This window comes from Octopus bimaculoides, chromosome 6 (assembly GCF_001194135.2).
Source record: "Octopus bimaculoides isolate UCB-OBI-ISO-001 chromosome 6, ASM119413v2, whole genome shotgun sequence".
Taxonomy (NCBI): domain Eukaryota; kingdom Metazoa; phylum Mollusca; class Cephalopoda; order Octopoda; family Octopodidae; genus Octopus; species Octopus bimaculoides.
The window spans coordinates 3,495,045-3,511,789 of record NC_068986.1 but is presented as its reverse complement, the minus strand read 5'-3'; the positions used below and the strand labels follow the sequence as shown (position 1 = coordinate 3,511,789).

The following is a 16,745-nucleotide window of genomic DNA, read 5'->3' as shown; positions in this document are numbered from 1 at the left end:
AAAAAAAAGCTCTTAAGAGAAAAAATATTAAAACACTCAAGAATGTACAGGGTATCCACAAAGTCTGGGTACATGGGGATTAACACATACTTTAAGAAATTATTTAATTGTTTATGTTATGATTTTATTTACTCCATGTACCCAGACCTTGTGGACACCCTGTAGAACCATCAATTTCGTAAGGAGAAAAACCATTTGGGAAATAACTGAAATAAATGTTCAGTTTCCCTTGTCGGTAAAATATAATTGGTATCAATGTTTCACTAAACACCGTTTAGAATGGAGACTATTACACCGGTTTGATAAGAATTTCCTGTTGAAAACATTCAGAGAAAATGGAACCAATTGCTTTTAGAAGTTGTTTTGCGATCGAAGAAGAACGGGAGCAGTTGAGAAAGGCTCGGCAAGATGTCATTAAAAAGGTTAAGTCTTCATTAGAAAAATATTAACGCTTATTTTGTATTTTAACCGTGAGAGTTGAAAACTATAAAGGGAAACAAATATACACATTGAAATTGACAATCGACCCAGTCACCTGTTTTATCAATAATTAGTAAATAAAGACTTCCCCAACCACAAAATATTACATTATTTAAATATTTAATGATATTAGTAATTAATAATAATTTTTAAAATTATTATAGATTAAGTTTGTTTTCTCAGGTGTGTATATTAGTCGTTTTGAAATATATACAAACCTCTCATATAAATATCCAAGATAATCCATAACATTTGTTTTCCATTTCGAATGTCCTGAATTATTTTAATTTCGGGTAACTTTTGATCGTAAACTTCGTACAGAGATTATATTTGCGAAATTGCTTGATTTGTTTTTAGATTGATTGTTATCAGTATTATATTATTGTTTTCTAACAAAGTCACACAGCCTCAAAGTTTTGGACATCGAACCAGTACTCGTCTGAGGAATTTGAACTCGGAACAAAAAGAGACTGCAAAAGTACTCGGTATTATTTCCAGCATGGAAAGCAATTGTAAAAATGGCATAACTACAGAGTTCTACCCCATATTGTATTTATTATGTAGATTCCGAATATACAAAAATGTTCGGTGAAAGTGTTTTGGAATGGGGGTGGGGGACAATTTTCGGAAATTCCAACAGAGTCCACTTAAATTCTTCTTAACTTCCATGAAAATTAATATTTTTTCGTGAAATTTTCTACAAATATACCTTGATGTATGTACATTTCGAGCATGTAGGAATTTTGAAGGAAACAACTGCAGGTTATTTTTGAGAAGCGTTCCCCCCTCGGTGGTGTTTCGGAGCAAGTCGTCCATAATTGTTTCATTTTTCTCTATTATGTGCGTATGTGCATCCGTAGATTTCTAATGAAGTAATAAGCAGAAGAGAGAAGTCGTCATAAGAAAACTTACGTTAAAAATAAAATGCACACGATTTTTTTTTCTCAATAGAAGTAAATTCCAAAGTAAACGTTTCTAATAGAGAAGTAGAAGAGAACAGAAGCAGCATATTACTTCAGTACAAATCTACGGATGCACATACGCACATAATAGAGAAAAATGAAACAATTATGGACGACTTGCTCCGAAACACCACCGAGTGGGATCTACATAATAAATACAATATGCATAGAAAATTTCATTAAAAAATATTCATTTTTCTGAAAGTTATGACCTTCCAAAGTCTGTGGGGTAGAACTCTGTAGTTATGCCGTAAAAATTATATATATATATATATAATATGATGGGCTTCTACACAGTTTCTGTCTACCAGATTCACTCGCAAATCGTTGGTTGATCTAGAGCTATATTAGAAGATACTTGTGCAAGTGATGCTGAAGCTGAAACCATGTAGTTGCGTGGATATTGTTTCTAAATCTTACAGAAAAATGTAGCAATTTTAACCCTTTAGCATTTAAACCATCTAGATCCAACCTCTCACACCTTCCCTACAATGTCATTCTAAAAATAACAATTCCATCATCAAAATTTTGAAGCTACAAGATAATGCATGATTGATTCAAGACAATGTGAATAAACATGCATTACATTTGGTTGACTAATCTGAATGTTAGAGGGTTAAACCATAATCACATCTTTACGTTGAATCATTTTGTCTCTTATGGTTTGGTTAGTTTTCTTCTGGTTACTCTGTGTGAATTTTTTTTTTTAAATATGTTTTTGTCAGAAGAGAAAGCACAGTAACTATGACTCTTTTTGGTGTCTCAAACTGGAGACCTCGGCCTAATGCTTGCAATAGAGTAACTCTGCTAAAGGTTTCCAAAAAGGCAGGAGGTGGAGTTAAGCTACAGGGTGTCCACAAAGTCTGGGTACATGGAGTAAATAAAATCATATCATAAACAATTAAATATAAGAAATAATAATTTCTTAAAGTATGTGTTAATCCCCATGTACCCAGACTTTGTGGACACCCTCTGGATTAAAATCCCCAATATGTAGTTAAATTAAACGAAACAGAATTTTCATAGGTGAAAGGTAAAAATAAAATTGATTGAATTGTCACTTGAAATGGTAGTGAAGTTTTTTAACAGTGACTCTTTTATTGTTTTGTTTTGAATTTCAAATTTTTTATTTTTAAAGGCAAAATCTGATTATGAAAAAGCTGAAAGAAAAAAGGAAATTGCAAAACAGAAAGGATATGATGACTGGATGTTGCCATCTGTATTGGAGAGAATTGATAAACAAGTAAGCAATCATCATCATCTTATGTCTGTTTTTCCATACTTGCTTGGATTATTGTATGGTCTTTGTCAACATAGGCTCCCATTTTTTGTTGTGACCATTTTGTCCTTTTCTTTATGAAGTTCATCATCCTCTGTTCAGCTTCCAACACTTTCTCCTATTATCTTCATTAGTTTTCCTCTTTCTCATGTTCCTTCTACTTTAAATATGTCACTCTTCTTTATCTAGCTGTCATCTTCCATGCTCATTACATGTTTATATCAGATCAGTCTTTTGTCTTGCACACTCCATCTGACATCTTGTATATACAGTTTTTCTCTCTTGGCTCACATGTGGTCCATTGATTGTGTACACTAACATTACTCATCTAACACAACATGCTTGCTTCATCTCTTTCTGGTCCTTATATTTTCTTCATATTCAATGCCTAGGTTTTGCTACCATACAACTTTGCATTTTGTACACAAACATCATACAATCTACCCTTCACTCAAAGAAAGAGAGAGAATGCCTTTGTTGTCTGTAGAGGTAATATTCTCATAAACATTTTCCTATTCATTCTCCACTGTAGACACTATACTTCTGGAACACCTTCTTCCACTGGTAATTAGATTACCTAGATGAAAGAAGCTATCAATAACTTCTACAAAGCTCTTTGAGCATTGGAACAAATTTCATGGTTACTTTTACTGCTAACTACTATTGTTCATTTGTCTATGATTTACACTTTTTATTTGTATTATTAATCAATGTAATCGACTTAATCCCTTTGTCTGTCCTTGTTTATCCCCTCTGTGTGTAGCCCCTTGTGGGTAATAAAGAAATAAGAAAAAAAAGGCGGCGAGCTGGCAGAGACGTTAGCACGCCGGGCGAAATGCTTAGCGGTATTCCGCCTGTCGCTACGTTCTGAGTTCAAATTCCGCCGAGGTCGACTTTGCCTTTCATCCTTTTGGGGTTGGTTAAATAAGTACCAGCTACACACTGGGGTCGATATAATCCACTTAATCTGTTTGTCTGTCCTTGTTTGTCCCCTCTGTGTGTAGCCCCTTGGGGGCAATAAAGAAATAAGTAAAAGTGCCTGTGCAGTACATGATACATAGTGATAATTCTGTCTCAAATTATCTCTATCTTGAGAATGGTATTTTGTTACATCTTAAACCTCAAATTTGAATCCTGAACTCTGCCAAATTTAGATTGGAGCCTGGTGTTGCCATCCGGTTTCACCAGTCCTCAGTCAAATCGTCCAACCCATGCTAGCATGGAAAGCGAACGTTAAACGATGATGATGATGATGATGATGAAGTCACGTGGATTGGTGGTATTTGGTTCATGGTTGTAAGATCATGAATTCAACTCTTAGTGTCACATTGTGTCCTTGAGCAAGACACTTTATTTCACATTGCTCCAGTCCACTCAGCTGGCAAAAGTGAGTTGTACCAGTAATTCGAAAGGGGCCAGCCTTGTCACATTCTGTGTCATGATGAATCTATATTAAGGGTCTGTGTGTCTGTGGTGTGCTCCACCACTTGCATGTTAATTTCATGAGCAGGCTCTTACAACATTGATTGGATCATCTGAAGCCCTTGTCATTATAACCAACAGATTGTCAGTTTTTTTAATCCTTAAATTTTTATAATGTTGCAGAGTGAACACAAAACCAAATCAAAGAAATCAAAGAAAGAGAAGAAAAAAAAGAAGAAACATAAAAAAGAGAAGAAACAGCACCGTGATTCAGAATCATCCGATTCTGTAAGTGTTAAGTTATCTTTCTAAAGATGTGTCGTTGTCACTTTGTGAAATAGGCCAGTTGCTATTTATAAAACTGTTGCTGTAACTGGCCACTTACTGCTAAACAACTAGTCAGATGTTATCACTGACTACAGGTATGGCTGTGTGGTTAAGAACCTCACTTCACAACTCTGTGATTTCAGGTTCAATTCATTTGTCTGACACCTTGGGCAAGTGTCTTCTTTTAAAGTTTTGGGTTAATTAAAAATCTTGAGTGAAATTTAGTAAATGGAAATGATATAGAAGCTCGGTAAAATGACTGTTCCTGATTTTGGTTGGTAGACTTCATCTATTGCCCAAATTAACACCACCACTTGGCTTTAAATGCCTTTTGTTGAATTCATTGTGTTGTAAGCATTTGGGCCAGGATTTGGGTCTGAGACTAACTTTCTCCCTTCTTGTTACTAATCTCAGAATCTCTGAAGATGATCATGGACACTGGGCTTTCTTTTGTAAATGGATCATTGTCATCCTCTTTGACATTTACTTTTCCAAGCCTACATGGGTTGGACAGAGTTTACTTGGGAAGATTTTTAATAACCAGATGCATTCCCTGTTGTCAAACCTTACCTATTTCTGAATTTCCATCAAATGCTGAGGTGCACATTAAAGACTAATTTTAAATTTTGTAATCAATATATTTGTAGTAAAGATCAGTTGACTTTGTTGTTGAATGTTATGGAAACTGAAAATTTGTTGGACAATCTTATTTAATGCTTTTCATCTTTACACTACATGTAACTAAATTTTGATTTTATTTTAGTTATTTTTTTACTGTCTCACATTGATTTGAGATAAAAACAAAGAAATTGTTTATGTATTTATAAAGGAAAGCTCTGATAATGAAGGCAAGTGGGTTAAAAAACCTGCTGCAGTTCCTGCAACAAATCCATCTTCAGATGCACCTTTAAAGGTATGGTTCTTACTTTCTTAACCCTTTTATTCCTAGGTGAGCACAAGACCTCAAAGGTTTTGAAATATTTGGAGAAAATGTATTGTTTAATTAATTATGCTTAACTCTTACTGCATGGGAACTGAGTATACTCAGTTCTGTTCATATACACTTGAGGCATGAGAACTGAGTTTATTTGTTTTTGATAGCTGGGTATTTTCAAGAATTCTTCACATTTCATATGATATAGTGCACACCTTTTACATTTACTGGCAAATAGAAAAAAGTTGCAAGAACTGATTTGTATATGATTACATCATATGGTACATGTTACATCACCAGGAAAAATTTAATTAGCATAGTAAGGGTTAATGGTTATGATTCAGTTTATTGTCTTTAATTTTCATAACTCTATTCTTTCTACATAAAGAAGAATATATCAAAGAAACAGTACTCATTTATCATCATCATCATCATCATCGTTTAACATCCACTCTCCATGCTGGCATGGGTTGGATGGTTTGACAAGGAGCTGGCTAGCAGGGAGCTGTCCAGTCTCCAACTGTCTGCTTTGACATGGTTTCTACAGTTGGATCTCCTTCCTAATGCCAATCACTTATCATAGTGTGCTGGGTGCTTTTTACATGCCACCTGCATGGGTGTGTTTACACTGCACTGGTACAGGTGTATTAACGCAACACCGGCATGGGTGCTTTTTAAGTGGCACTCACACCTGAAAGGACAAGCCTGTATATGTGGAAGATAGCAATTTTACTTAGCTTAAAATGTCTTATCAAGTACAGCAAATCGCCACATCTCCTGGTCCCTTCTTATTTCTTCAGTGGGGCTCAGTGTTTGAAGATCCTTTCTCACTGCTTCATCCCACATCTTCCTAACCCTAACCCCTTCTACAGGTACCTTCACAATCTCTTTGTTATTGCCTGAAAGATTATGATGAATAAGAGAGGGCTGAGGACTGATCCTTGATGGATACCCTACTTCTACCCAGACTTCTTCACTATACTCGTTGCCAACCTTCACCTGACTGACAGCATCCCTATACAGAGCCTGTACAGCTCTTGCCAACCATTTGTCTACCCCTAGTTTCTGCATCGCCCACCAGATAAGGGATTGGGGACTTCTGTCAAAGGCTTTCTCCAAATCAACAGAAGCCAAGTACAGAGGCTTATCCTTGGCTGGGTATTTCTCCTGCAGCTGCCTTACCAGAAATATAGCATCAGTGGTGCTTTTCCCTGGCACGAACCCAAACTGCATCTCATCTAGGCTAACTCTCTCCCTAATTAGTTGGGCTATGACCCTCTCCATGACCTTCATCACCTGATCCAGCAATTTGATACTCCTGTAGTTATTTGTATCTAAAGCATCACCTTTACCTTTGTAGCAGTTGACTATGGTACTGCTACACCAGTCATTGGGTATGATTCCTACCTGATTTACGATGCAGGTGACAAGACCATAACCCACACCACCCGATATTTTAAGCTCGTAACCCATATAGGCTTAAATATCTATATCTATCCATCCATCCATCCATCTATCTATATATCTCTTTCTGTCTCTGTCTGTCTGTCTCTCTCTGTCTATATATATATATATATATATATATATATATACACACACACACATACACATACACACACACACACACTCACACATATATATATTTGTGTATTTTATTATCTAGAGAGACAACTGGATGGAAATGGGATTTGAAGCATTACCGACTGTAAGCCGTTACCAAATCAGACAAGAACAAAACAAGCTGAAAAATGCTAAGAAGGAAGAAGAGAAGAAAAAATTAGAGGTAAAAAAGAAAATGAGCTAGATTTTCCTAATTAAAAATTTTAACTAAATTTTTTAATAATCTTTCCATTTTTTCCTCTCCTCCTAATGATTTTTTGATATCTCTTCTACATTGGTTTCTATAAAAGAATGATTCTACAGGAATACTCTTTTACTCTTTTGCTTGTTTCAGTCATTTGACTGTGGCCATGCTGGAGCACCGCCTTTAGTCGAGCAAATCGACCCCAGGACTTATTCTTTGTAAGCCTAGTACTTATTCTGTCGGTCTCTTTTGCCGAACTGCTAAGTTAAGGGGGCCCTAAACACACCAGCATTGGTTGTCAAGCGATGTTGGGGGGACAAACACAGACACACAAACACATACACACACACACACACACACACACACACACACACACACACATATATATATATACACATACATATATACGACGGGCTGAGAGAAAAGTTGAACATCAGAAGCATCAGATGTGGTGTGCAAGAGAGATGACTGTACTGGTATGGTCATGTGATGCATATGGATGAGGAGAGCTGTGTGAAAAATTGTCTCACTCTAATGGCGGAAAGAACCTGTAGAAGAGTAAAACTCAGGATGACATGGGACGAGGTGGTGAAGCATGACCTTCGAATGTTGCGCCTCACAGAAGCAATGACAAGCAACTGAAACCTTTGGAGATATGCTGTGCTTGAGAAGACCCGGCAAGTCAAATGAGATTGTAGTCACGGCTGATGCCAGTGTCATGTAACTGGCCTGTTGAAAGCACTCTTCAATCGTTGGGTGATATGCTGTGCTTGCGAAGACCTGCTGAACCAATGCCAGTGCCGTCTGACTGGCACCCATGCTGGTAGCACAAAAAACACCCACTACACTCTTGGAGTGGTTGGTGTTAGGAAGGGCATCCAGCTGTAGAAACCTTGCCAGATTAGATTGGAACCTGGTGCAGCTCCCCCAGCTCCCCAGTTTTCAGTCAAACTGTCCAACCCTGATTAGCTCCCGTGCTGATGGCATGTAAAAAGCACCATCCGAACATGGTCAATGCCAGTGTCCCCTGATTGGCTCCTGTGCCGGTGGCTCATAAAAAGCACCCACTACACTCTTAGAGTGGTGGTGTTAGGAAGGGCATCCAGCTTTAGAAACCTTACCTGATCAGATTGGAGCCTGGTGCAGCCTATTGGCTTGCCAGTCCTCAGTCAAACCGTCCAACCCATGCCAGCATAGAAAACGGACGTTAAATGATATGGTTGAGGATATATATATATATGTGTGTGTGTGTGTGTATGTGTTTATGTATGTACATATCTGTGTGTGTGTGTGTCTTTGTGTCTGTGCTTGTCCCCCCACCACTGCTTAACAACTCGTGTTGGTGTGTTTATGTCTCCGTAACTTAGCGGTTTGGCAAAAGAGACCGATAGCATAAGTACTAGGCTTTAAAAAAATAAGTCCTTCAGTTGATTTGTTTGGCTAAAACCCTTCAAGGTGGTGTGCTCCAGCATGGTTGCAGCCAAATGGCAGAAACAAGATAAAAGATGAATAAAAGATATATATTTTAATTTATTTTTACTATTTGTTGTTTTAAGATGTTATGTTCTGACTTCAAATTTTGCCTCATGGCTAAATAAAAAGAAAAAGAAAGCAAAAGAAAAAAGACAAAAAAACAAGACCCCCCCCCCACCCAAATCCACAGATTTTTTTTTTATTCTTTTATAGATATTACCAATATCGTTATAAGTATCAAAACATGTCAGAACTTGAAATAGTACCTTTCTAAATCTCTCAGAGAGATTTATGCAGTTGTGATACAATGAAGTAGTTGTATGCTGTCAACTTAATGTGACAGTCCCCTGAAGGGAATAATACTACTGTTGGTTAGACCTAGGAAGCTGCACTGCTTCCTGTCGGCCTTGACACATTTCCTGTGTCCTTATGTTTACAAGAATTATTCCCGTGTCCTAGAATTATTATATGTTTACAAGAGCTTGACAGGCATCTTCGACTAGCAGGTCATGCTACTCCAGACTGATGATGAGCAAAGACTCAGAAACCTGTCCTTGGATGCAGGCTTAGCTGGGTGGAGGTGCTTGTCTCCCCCTTGTAACCATAAGAACACAGGAAATGTATCAAGGCTGACAGAAAGCAGTGCAGCTTCCTAGGGCTCAATAGCAGTAGTATTATTCCCTTCATGGGACTGTCACATTAAGTTGACTGCATACAACTACTTCATGTCAGAACTCTATGAACATTTATTTATTTATTATCATTATTATTATTATTATTATTATTATTATTATAATAAGGTGGTGTGACGGCAGAATTGTTAGCATGCCAGGCGAAATGCTTAGCTGTATTTCGTCTGCCACTACGCTCTGAGTTCAAATTCTGCCGAGGTTAACTTTGCCTTTCATCCTTTCGGGGTCAATAAATTAAGTACCAGTTACACACTGGGGTTGATGCAATCGACTCATCCCCTCCCCCAAAATTGCTGCCCTTGTGGCAAAATTTGAAACCACTCTTCTTCTTCTTCTTCTTCTTCTTCTTCTTCTTCTTCTTCTTCTTCTTCTTCCTCTTCCTCTTCCTCTTCTTCTTCTTCTTCTTCTTCTTCTTATTATTATTATTATTATTATCATTATTATAAATTTTAATAGTCTGTACAACAAGAGCGAGAACTAAACCCATTTTGGAAAGATGGTGGAACAGGATTACCAGAAGAAGATAAAAAAGAAACAGCAGTGCCTCACATTTCTTGGCTGAGGAAATCTTACAAAAGATGTCAGGAGCAAGCTGAAGAGACTGGTCAGAGTTTGGAAGATGTCGTTGCAGAAAGATGGGGGGTAAGTGCTTTCATTAATGTTGTGGAATTTGCAATTCTTCATTGGAATTTTATATTTTGTATTATTAGTTTAAATTATTATTTCAATAGGTGGAGGCATGGCTGTTGTGGCTTGCCAACCATATGGTTCCAGGTTCAGTCCATATGTTTGTCACCTTGGGCAAGTGTCTTCTACTACAACTCCAGGGTGACCAAGCCTTGGGAGTGGATTCAGTAGATGTAAACTGAGAGAAGTCTGTCATGTCATGTATATAAGCATATACATACATACATATAGATATATATACACACACACACACACACATCATCATCATCATTTAACGTCCTTCTTCCATGCGTGCATGGGTAGAACGGTTCACAGGAGGTGGCCAGGTAGGAAAACTACCCTACGCTACTCTGTCTGTTTGGCATGGTTTTTATAACTCGATGCCCTTCCTAACACCAACCTCTCTGCAGAGCAGACTCAGTGCTTTTTTATGTGGTTCTAGCACAGGTGAGGCTAGTTTGGGCATGATTTTTACACCTAGATGCCCTTCTAAATGCCAACCACTTTACAGTGTGGATGGTATGCATTTTACATGGCACCAGTGCTGGCAGGGTCACCAAGTAACTTGCAAGACAAGGAATTATGAGAGGAGCAGGGGCATTTGAGGAGGGGGACTTGTATCAGTGGATGAAAGGTTAAAGGGTGACAAAGAGACTAAGAGGCAGAAACAAGTGTCTTGCTATAACAGAGGTGCATTGGAGAAGGTGATCCAGTATCAGATGATGAAAGGTTAGAGTGTGACAGAAATAGGAAGATAGAAATAGATGTGTGTGTGTTTCTTTATCTTGATTTTCCACAATAATTATAAAATGATTGTCACTGCCATATAAAGAATGCCATTCATTTCCACTATTCTGTAAGAACATGTCTGGTCATGGAGAAATATTACCTTGCTTGGAAACAGGTGGAGGTTGGTGACAGGAAGGGCACCCAACTGTAAAAAATCTGCCTTAATATACTCTGTCTGACTCATGCAAGCAAGGAAAAGAATACATTAAAATGATGATGATGATGTTTGTTATTTTCATTGATTTTTTTTTTTATTGATTTCTTTCTTTTTCTTTTCTTTTAAGTCTTTGAGAAAACTAGAATCACTGATGAAAAAAGCAGAAAAACTTGAAAGAGAGAAGCACGGTTCCCAGCAGTATAGATGTACGGAATCGAAGAAATCTCATGAATTTTCAAGTAGAAATAGGGAGAGATTTGGAGACAGAAGAAACATGTTCAGATCTCCTGAGTCTCCTAATAAATATTATTCAGATACTCAATCAAAATCGGAGGACAGTTATAAACATGGTTCTTATGATAAAAATATGGACAATTCCAGTCAGAAATATCGCTCCAAGTCACCTAGCTCTTATCACCATGACAAATCTCAGGACAGTAATATCTACCAGTCATCTCGAAGCTCTTATAAAACTTCTATGGAACATTCCAGCAGAGATTCAGGTTATTGTTCCAAACCAAGTGACAGTAAAAGATCTCAGTTTATGAAGCCCGGTGAGCATGAAGATTCCGAGACTTCTAAGAGCCGTGGCAATGTAATGCCATGTAATGCCAGCGGTGTTCCACGGTGGAAAAAACAGAATACATCACAGCCATCTATCAATTTGAAAGTTGTGAAAAAAGATGAGGAAAGATCTAGAGGCGGAAGTAAGCCTGGAAGGGAAAGAAAATATTCTTCTGGTAGGATATAAATTTTCACTAGTATTGTTTTTTTCCTTATCCTTTCATACCTTTGGGATACAGAGATATAAAGCTCCAGTGAATTTTCCTTATATGTATCAATCATTGGATGCAGTCTAGTATAATATATAGATCCAAAAATAGGAATTTAAAACTTAACTGATCAGTATGTAATGTCATATCTTGGAATATTTTAAACTTTTTTATAACTTGTGGATAAGCAATATTTTTTGTAAAAAGTCCTCTTTTTGTTCCCACACACAAATTTAGATGTTATGCATGCATTTACACATACATCCCACTCTGTCACAAACACATACACACAGCTAAGTGTCTGCTGTGTGTGTGTGTGTCAACAGCATTCATATGTGTGTATGTGTACACATGACAGTAGCATTTATTTGAATTTTTCTCTCTCTCTCTCTCTCTCTCTTTTGCATACACACTTTTACAATCCCCTTTCCACAGCATGACAGATTTTTTTCTTTTTACACCACAGGAATCTGTTATTAACACTTTAATGTAATAGATGTGAAGATTAAATAGATAAAGAAAATACATAGATACTGTTGATATTGAAAGATGAATATAAACTCAAACCTTTGTTCCTGAAATACTGCAAATATTATGTCAAACAGTTGCTGTATATTTTTCTGTAGAAAGAATGAAAATATTCATTAATGAAAGTATTTAAATGAAAATATAATTCTTTCTAATATAGGTACAGGGCCTGACATTTGTTGGGTTGGGGCCAGTCGATTACATTGGTATTTCTTTCATTGATTCTGAAATGATAAAAAGCAAAGTCTACCTCAAAAGAATTTGAACTCAGAATATAAAACCAAAAGACATGTTGCTAAGCTTTTTGTCCGGCAAGCTAATTATTTTGTCAGCTCATCGCCTTAAATGGAAGTATAATGAAAGTACTTGCATTTTGTATCATGTTTTTTTTATAATCACCTGTATTGAGTGGCTTTTCACTGATTGACTTTCCTGGGGGTATGTTTTTACACTTTACTTTAAGTAAAGACCAACAATCACTTTTGAATTTGGTTTTGTTTTGAAGATGCATGAAGTTTTACAATATCTTCTAAACAACAATTACAATAAATTTGATCACTGATTTTTTTTTCCTAGACATCATAGTATCAATATGAAAGGTCATTGTATATTATACACAAAAGTAGTTGTGCACATGATACATCATCATCATCATGGTTTAACGTCCGCTTTCCTTGCTAGCATGGGTTGGACGATTTGACTAAGGACTGGTGAACCAGGTGGTTACACCAGGCTCCAGTCTGATTTGGCAGAGTTTCTACAGCTGGATGCCCTTCCTAATGCCATGCATATTATAAACAAATGCTTATAAGGCTTATGGGCTTCCATCATTTACCACATGTCACTCATAAGGTATTGATCAACCTGAAGAGCCAGTCCCAAACCATGTGGCTGTCAGGTCCTGCTTGTGCTGAGTAAAAGGTAAAGACCCCCTTCAGTCATGAATGACCATGGAATTGAACCTAGAAAGTTCCCCTCTGAGGCACAAATCTGAGCAAGGTGGTTGTCGTCCAATTAAAAGGCAAAGGCTGACAGAGCTTGGCACTCATTTCTACAACTGAGTGAACTGAAGCAATGTGAAATAAAGTGTCTTGCTCAAGAACACAACACACAGCCTGGAATTCAATTCACAACCTCACAATTGTAAGCTCAATGCTCTAACCACTGAGCCATGCTGAGTATTGATGTGAATATTATTGAAACCTCTTTCCAAAGAGAAAGCTGATTGAGGTTATTTTTGTTAAAAAATCAGAAAAACACCAATCATAATATTCTTTCAATTTCTTTGAACCAGAAAGCTTTGTTTTCTATAATATTTTAATAAAAAATTAGATTAATTTAGTATTTAAAAATTTTTTTATTCTCTTTTGTTCTGATAAGGTTCCAGCTCTAGTAGCAGCAGTTCATTGTCTTCTGCCAGTGATGGAGATGACAGAGAAAAAGAGAAGGACATGAAAAATGAAGAAGAAGTTCCTGTCATCCTCACTGAAGATCAGATGAATGATTTATCGGCTAAAATTCTTCGAGCTGAACTTATGGGTGATGATGTAAGAACGAGTATTTCTAATTTAAGATTAGATAATAGAAACAGATGTTCAAATATGGCATAATATTGGTTTAGAATTTTGGTACAAGGCCAGCAATTTTAGGGATGGGAGAATGTTTATTACATTGACTCCGGTGTTCAACTAATCCTTAATTTTATTGATCCTGAAAGCATTGAACTGAGAACGTAAAGCCAAAAGAAATGGTACTAAGCGTTTTTCTCCTGCATGTTAAGGATTCTTATTTATTTATTGCCCACAAGGAGCTAAACATAGAGGGGACAAACAAGGACAGACAAAGGGATTAAGTTGATTACATCGACCCCAGTGCATAACTGGTACTTCAGTGCATAACTTTGATGGCTATATAACCAAATCTGTTATCAGAACCTTAGATCAGTGGTTCTCAACCGGGGTCCATATAAGAGTTGGGTGGGGTGTCCACGCAACAACATAGTAAATTGAGGATCCATTATAATATTTCAAAGGCTCCTGAAAAAATTTTGTTTTAAATGTATGTATTGGTAGGTTATTGCAAGTAACAGCTAGGTTTCTTTCCCTGACATTTTACAGAGTTCAACCTACACAAGTTAATGTCTGAAAAACAAAATAAGAATTTTGAAAGAAGTATCTATAAAACTAGTTCTTAAACATCAAATGGCTCTGTGGGTCCATCAGAATAAAATAGAAAGCAAAGGGGGGGCCGCACAAGTGAAATAGTAAATTGGGGATCTGCAGTAGTATTTTAGGGTCCATGCAAAAGTTTGCTTTCGATGTATGTATTGGTATGTATTGCAGGAAACAGCTGGGTTTCTTTCTCCAACATTTTACATAATTCTACCTACACAAGTTAATGTGCGAAAAACAAAATAGTAATTTTGAAAGAAGTATCTATAAAATTAGTTTTTAAACATTGAATGGCTATGGGGGTCCACCAGAATAAAATAATAATCAAAGGTATCCATGAATAAAAAACAATGATTGAGAACCTCTACCTTAGATGGTTATACAGCCAAATCTGTTAGCAGAAACCATTTCATTATATCTTTTAGCTGAGTATATTTCCTGTCAAAACTGTTTGAACTAGCTTTGAAAAAGTAGACATTAAAAGTACTTTTTTTTTTTAAATTTCAGGATCTAATGGTCGAATTACAAGCCTTATTGAATGCTGCAAAAGAGGCTCGGTCTCGAAACCAGCAGGCAGTGAAAAAGTGCCCAGGCAAAACTCAAGCAGAAGATGTCCTTCTAACACATGTTGACCGTAGTGGTGTTGCTTGGCCAATTATGGACTCTAAAGACAATGTGCCAGTAGGAAAGAAAAAACGGAAAAAACTAGTATGTTTTTTGTGTGTTTTTACTTCATATCATTGAAATACATGTAACTTTTTGTTGATTCAACACTGATAGGAGAGTGTATTGTTGTAATTACACACACATACAAAGGAGATGACAGTGGACAAGATATGTGGCGCATTGCTGTACTCAAGAAGACCAGCCCACCACAATGGAATTAAGATCCTAAAACCAAGGTGCCACATAAAAAGCATTGGTGTGGGTGATGGTGCCACATAAAAAGCACTGCTGATTGGTGCCACATAAAAAGCACTGCTGATTGGTGCCACATAAAAAGCACTGCTGATTGGTGCCACGTAAAAAGCACTCATTACATTCTGTAATGTGGTTGGTGTTAGGAAGTGCATCCACCCATAGAAACCATGCCAAAATAGACTAGTTCCTGTCAAATCATCCAACCTATGTCAGCATGGAAAAAGGACATTAAATGATGATGATGATGATGATTGTGACATACACCCATGCATACATCCATATATATGTTTAACCTCAATATTCTGCTTTATATGTGCTGAAATTGATAGCTACATGGTCAAAATGGCCATCGAACATAAGAACTGAAGGGAAAGCAACTGTACCATCAGGGATAGCAATTCAGATATTGTTCAGCCACCATTCTATCTGAGTTTTAACAGATCCTGGGTGAATTTATCCTGACATCAACATTATTCTTAGTGAAAAATTGGTTTATTTTATGTGACTGAGAAAACCATATTTTCTTTTTGCAATATTTCCAGATTGAGACGCACACCAAAGAAGGACAACGTCAGAAATATTTCCATGATGACGACAAGTTTGATTTGAAGAATTTAGTAAGATTCTTAATTTCATGTTATTCAATATTTATTACAAAACTCTTATTTGTATGAAATTTCAGAGATGTCTTGAAAATGTCTGTTTTGTTAACATTGCCTTTTGTTTAATTTTAGGTCCAACATGAAAAAATGAGCATAGCAGAAAACCAGAACAGTATGTTTGCTCGACTTGCTGTCAGGGTAAGCTAACATGGGAAATATTGATTTTTCTAAGTTATGTAATGTCTACTGTCATCATCTCTGTCATTGTTGAAACACTGATATTTCACTATCAACCATTTCTACTGCTACCTTCTTTTCATCGATTAGTTTAGTTGTTATCAGCTCAACAGGGTGTGTAGCTTGGAGACCAGAGATGCTCTCCAGGCTGAACCACTACTTCTCTGCACTGAGAGGTCACAGTTCTAGTACAATCGATTAGAATGTTACAGGAATGAATTGCAAGACAGATTCTTCAAATCAAGCCAATAGACCAAGATTGAAATGGTTGGATAATATCTATATTCTCAGTTGGTTGCACTTAGAAATCCAGTCAGAAGGTCTAATGAGGGTTGCTTCTGATAAGACCCTATGGAGGGGCTGCCAGAGGACCTCTGTGACTTTTATTATATAGTTTTATGCAAAAAACCAATGCCCTGCAAGTGAATTTGGTTGATTGAAACAGTGTGGAAGCTAATTGTGTATATATATATATATATATATATATATATATATATATATATATAT

General features: G+C 36.7%; 1 protein-coding gene across 1 annotated transcript in view; it reads left to right on the top strand.

The window, feature by feature from the left end:
* The first annotated feature begins 268 nt into the window (after positions 1–268).
* LOC106883006 (CWF19-like protein 2) overlaps positions 269–16,745 on the top strand; it is a 42,527-nt gene continuing 26,050 nt past the window's right edge. Inside the window, exons 1-11 of the mRNA XM_014933869.2 lie at positions 269–422; positions 2,581–2,685; positions 4,327–4,431; positions 5,300–5,383; positions 7,068–7,187; positions 9,830–10,015; positions 11,134–11,746; positions 13,688–13,854; positions 14,986–15,186; positions 15,942–16,016; positions 16,134–16,199. Of these exons, the coding sequence (XP_014789355.1) occupies positions 336–422; positions 2,581–2,685; positions 4,327–4,431; positions 5,300–5,383; positions 7,068–7,187; positions 9,830–10,015; positions 11,134–11,746; positions 13,688–13,854; positions 14,986–15,186; positions 15,942–16,016; positions 16,134–16,199 (1,809 nt within the window). The 5' untranslated portion in view covers positions 269–335. The remainder of the gene's footprint in view (positions 423–2,580; positions 2,686–4,326; positions 4,432–5,299; positions 5,384–7,067; positions 7,188–9,829; positions 10,016–11,133; positions 11,747–13,687; positions 13,855–14,985; positions 15,187–15,941; positions 16,017–16,133; positions 16,200–16,745) is intronic.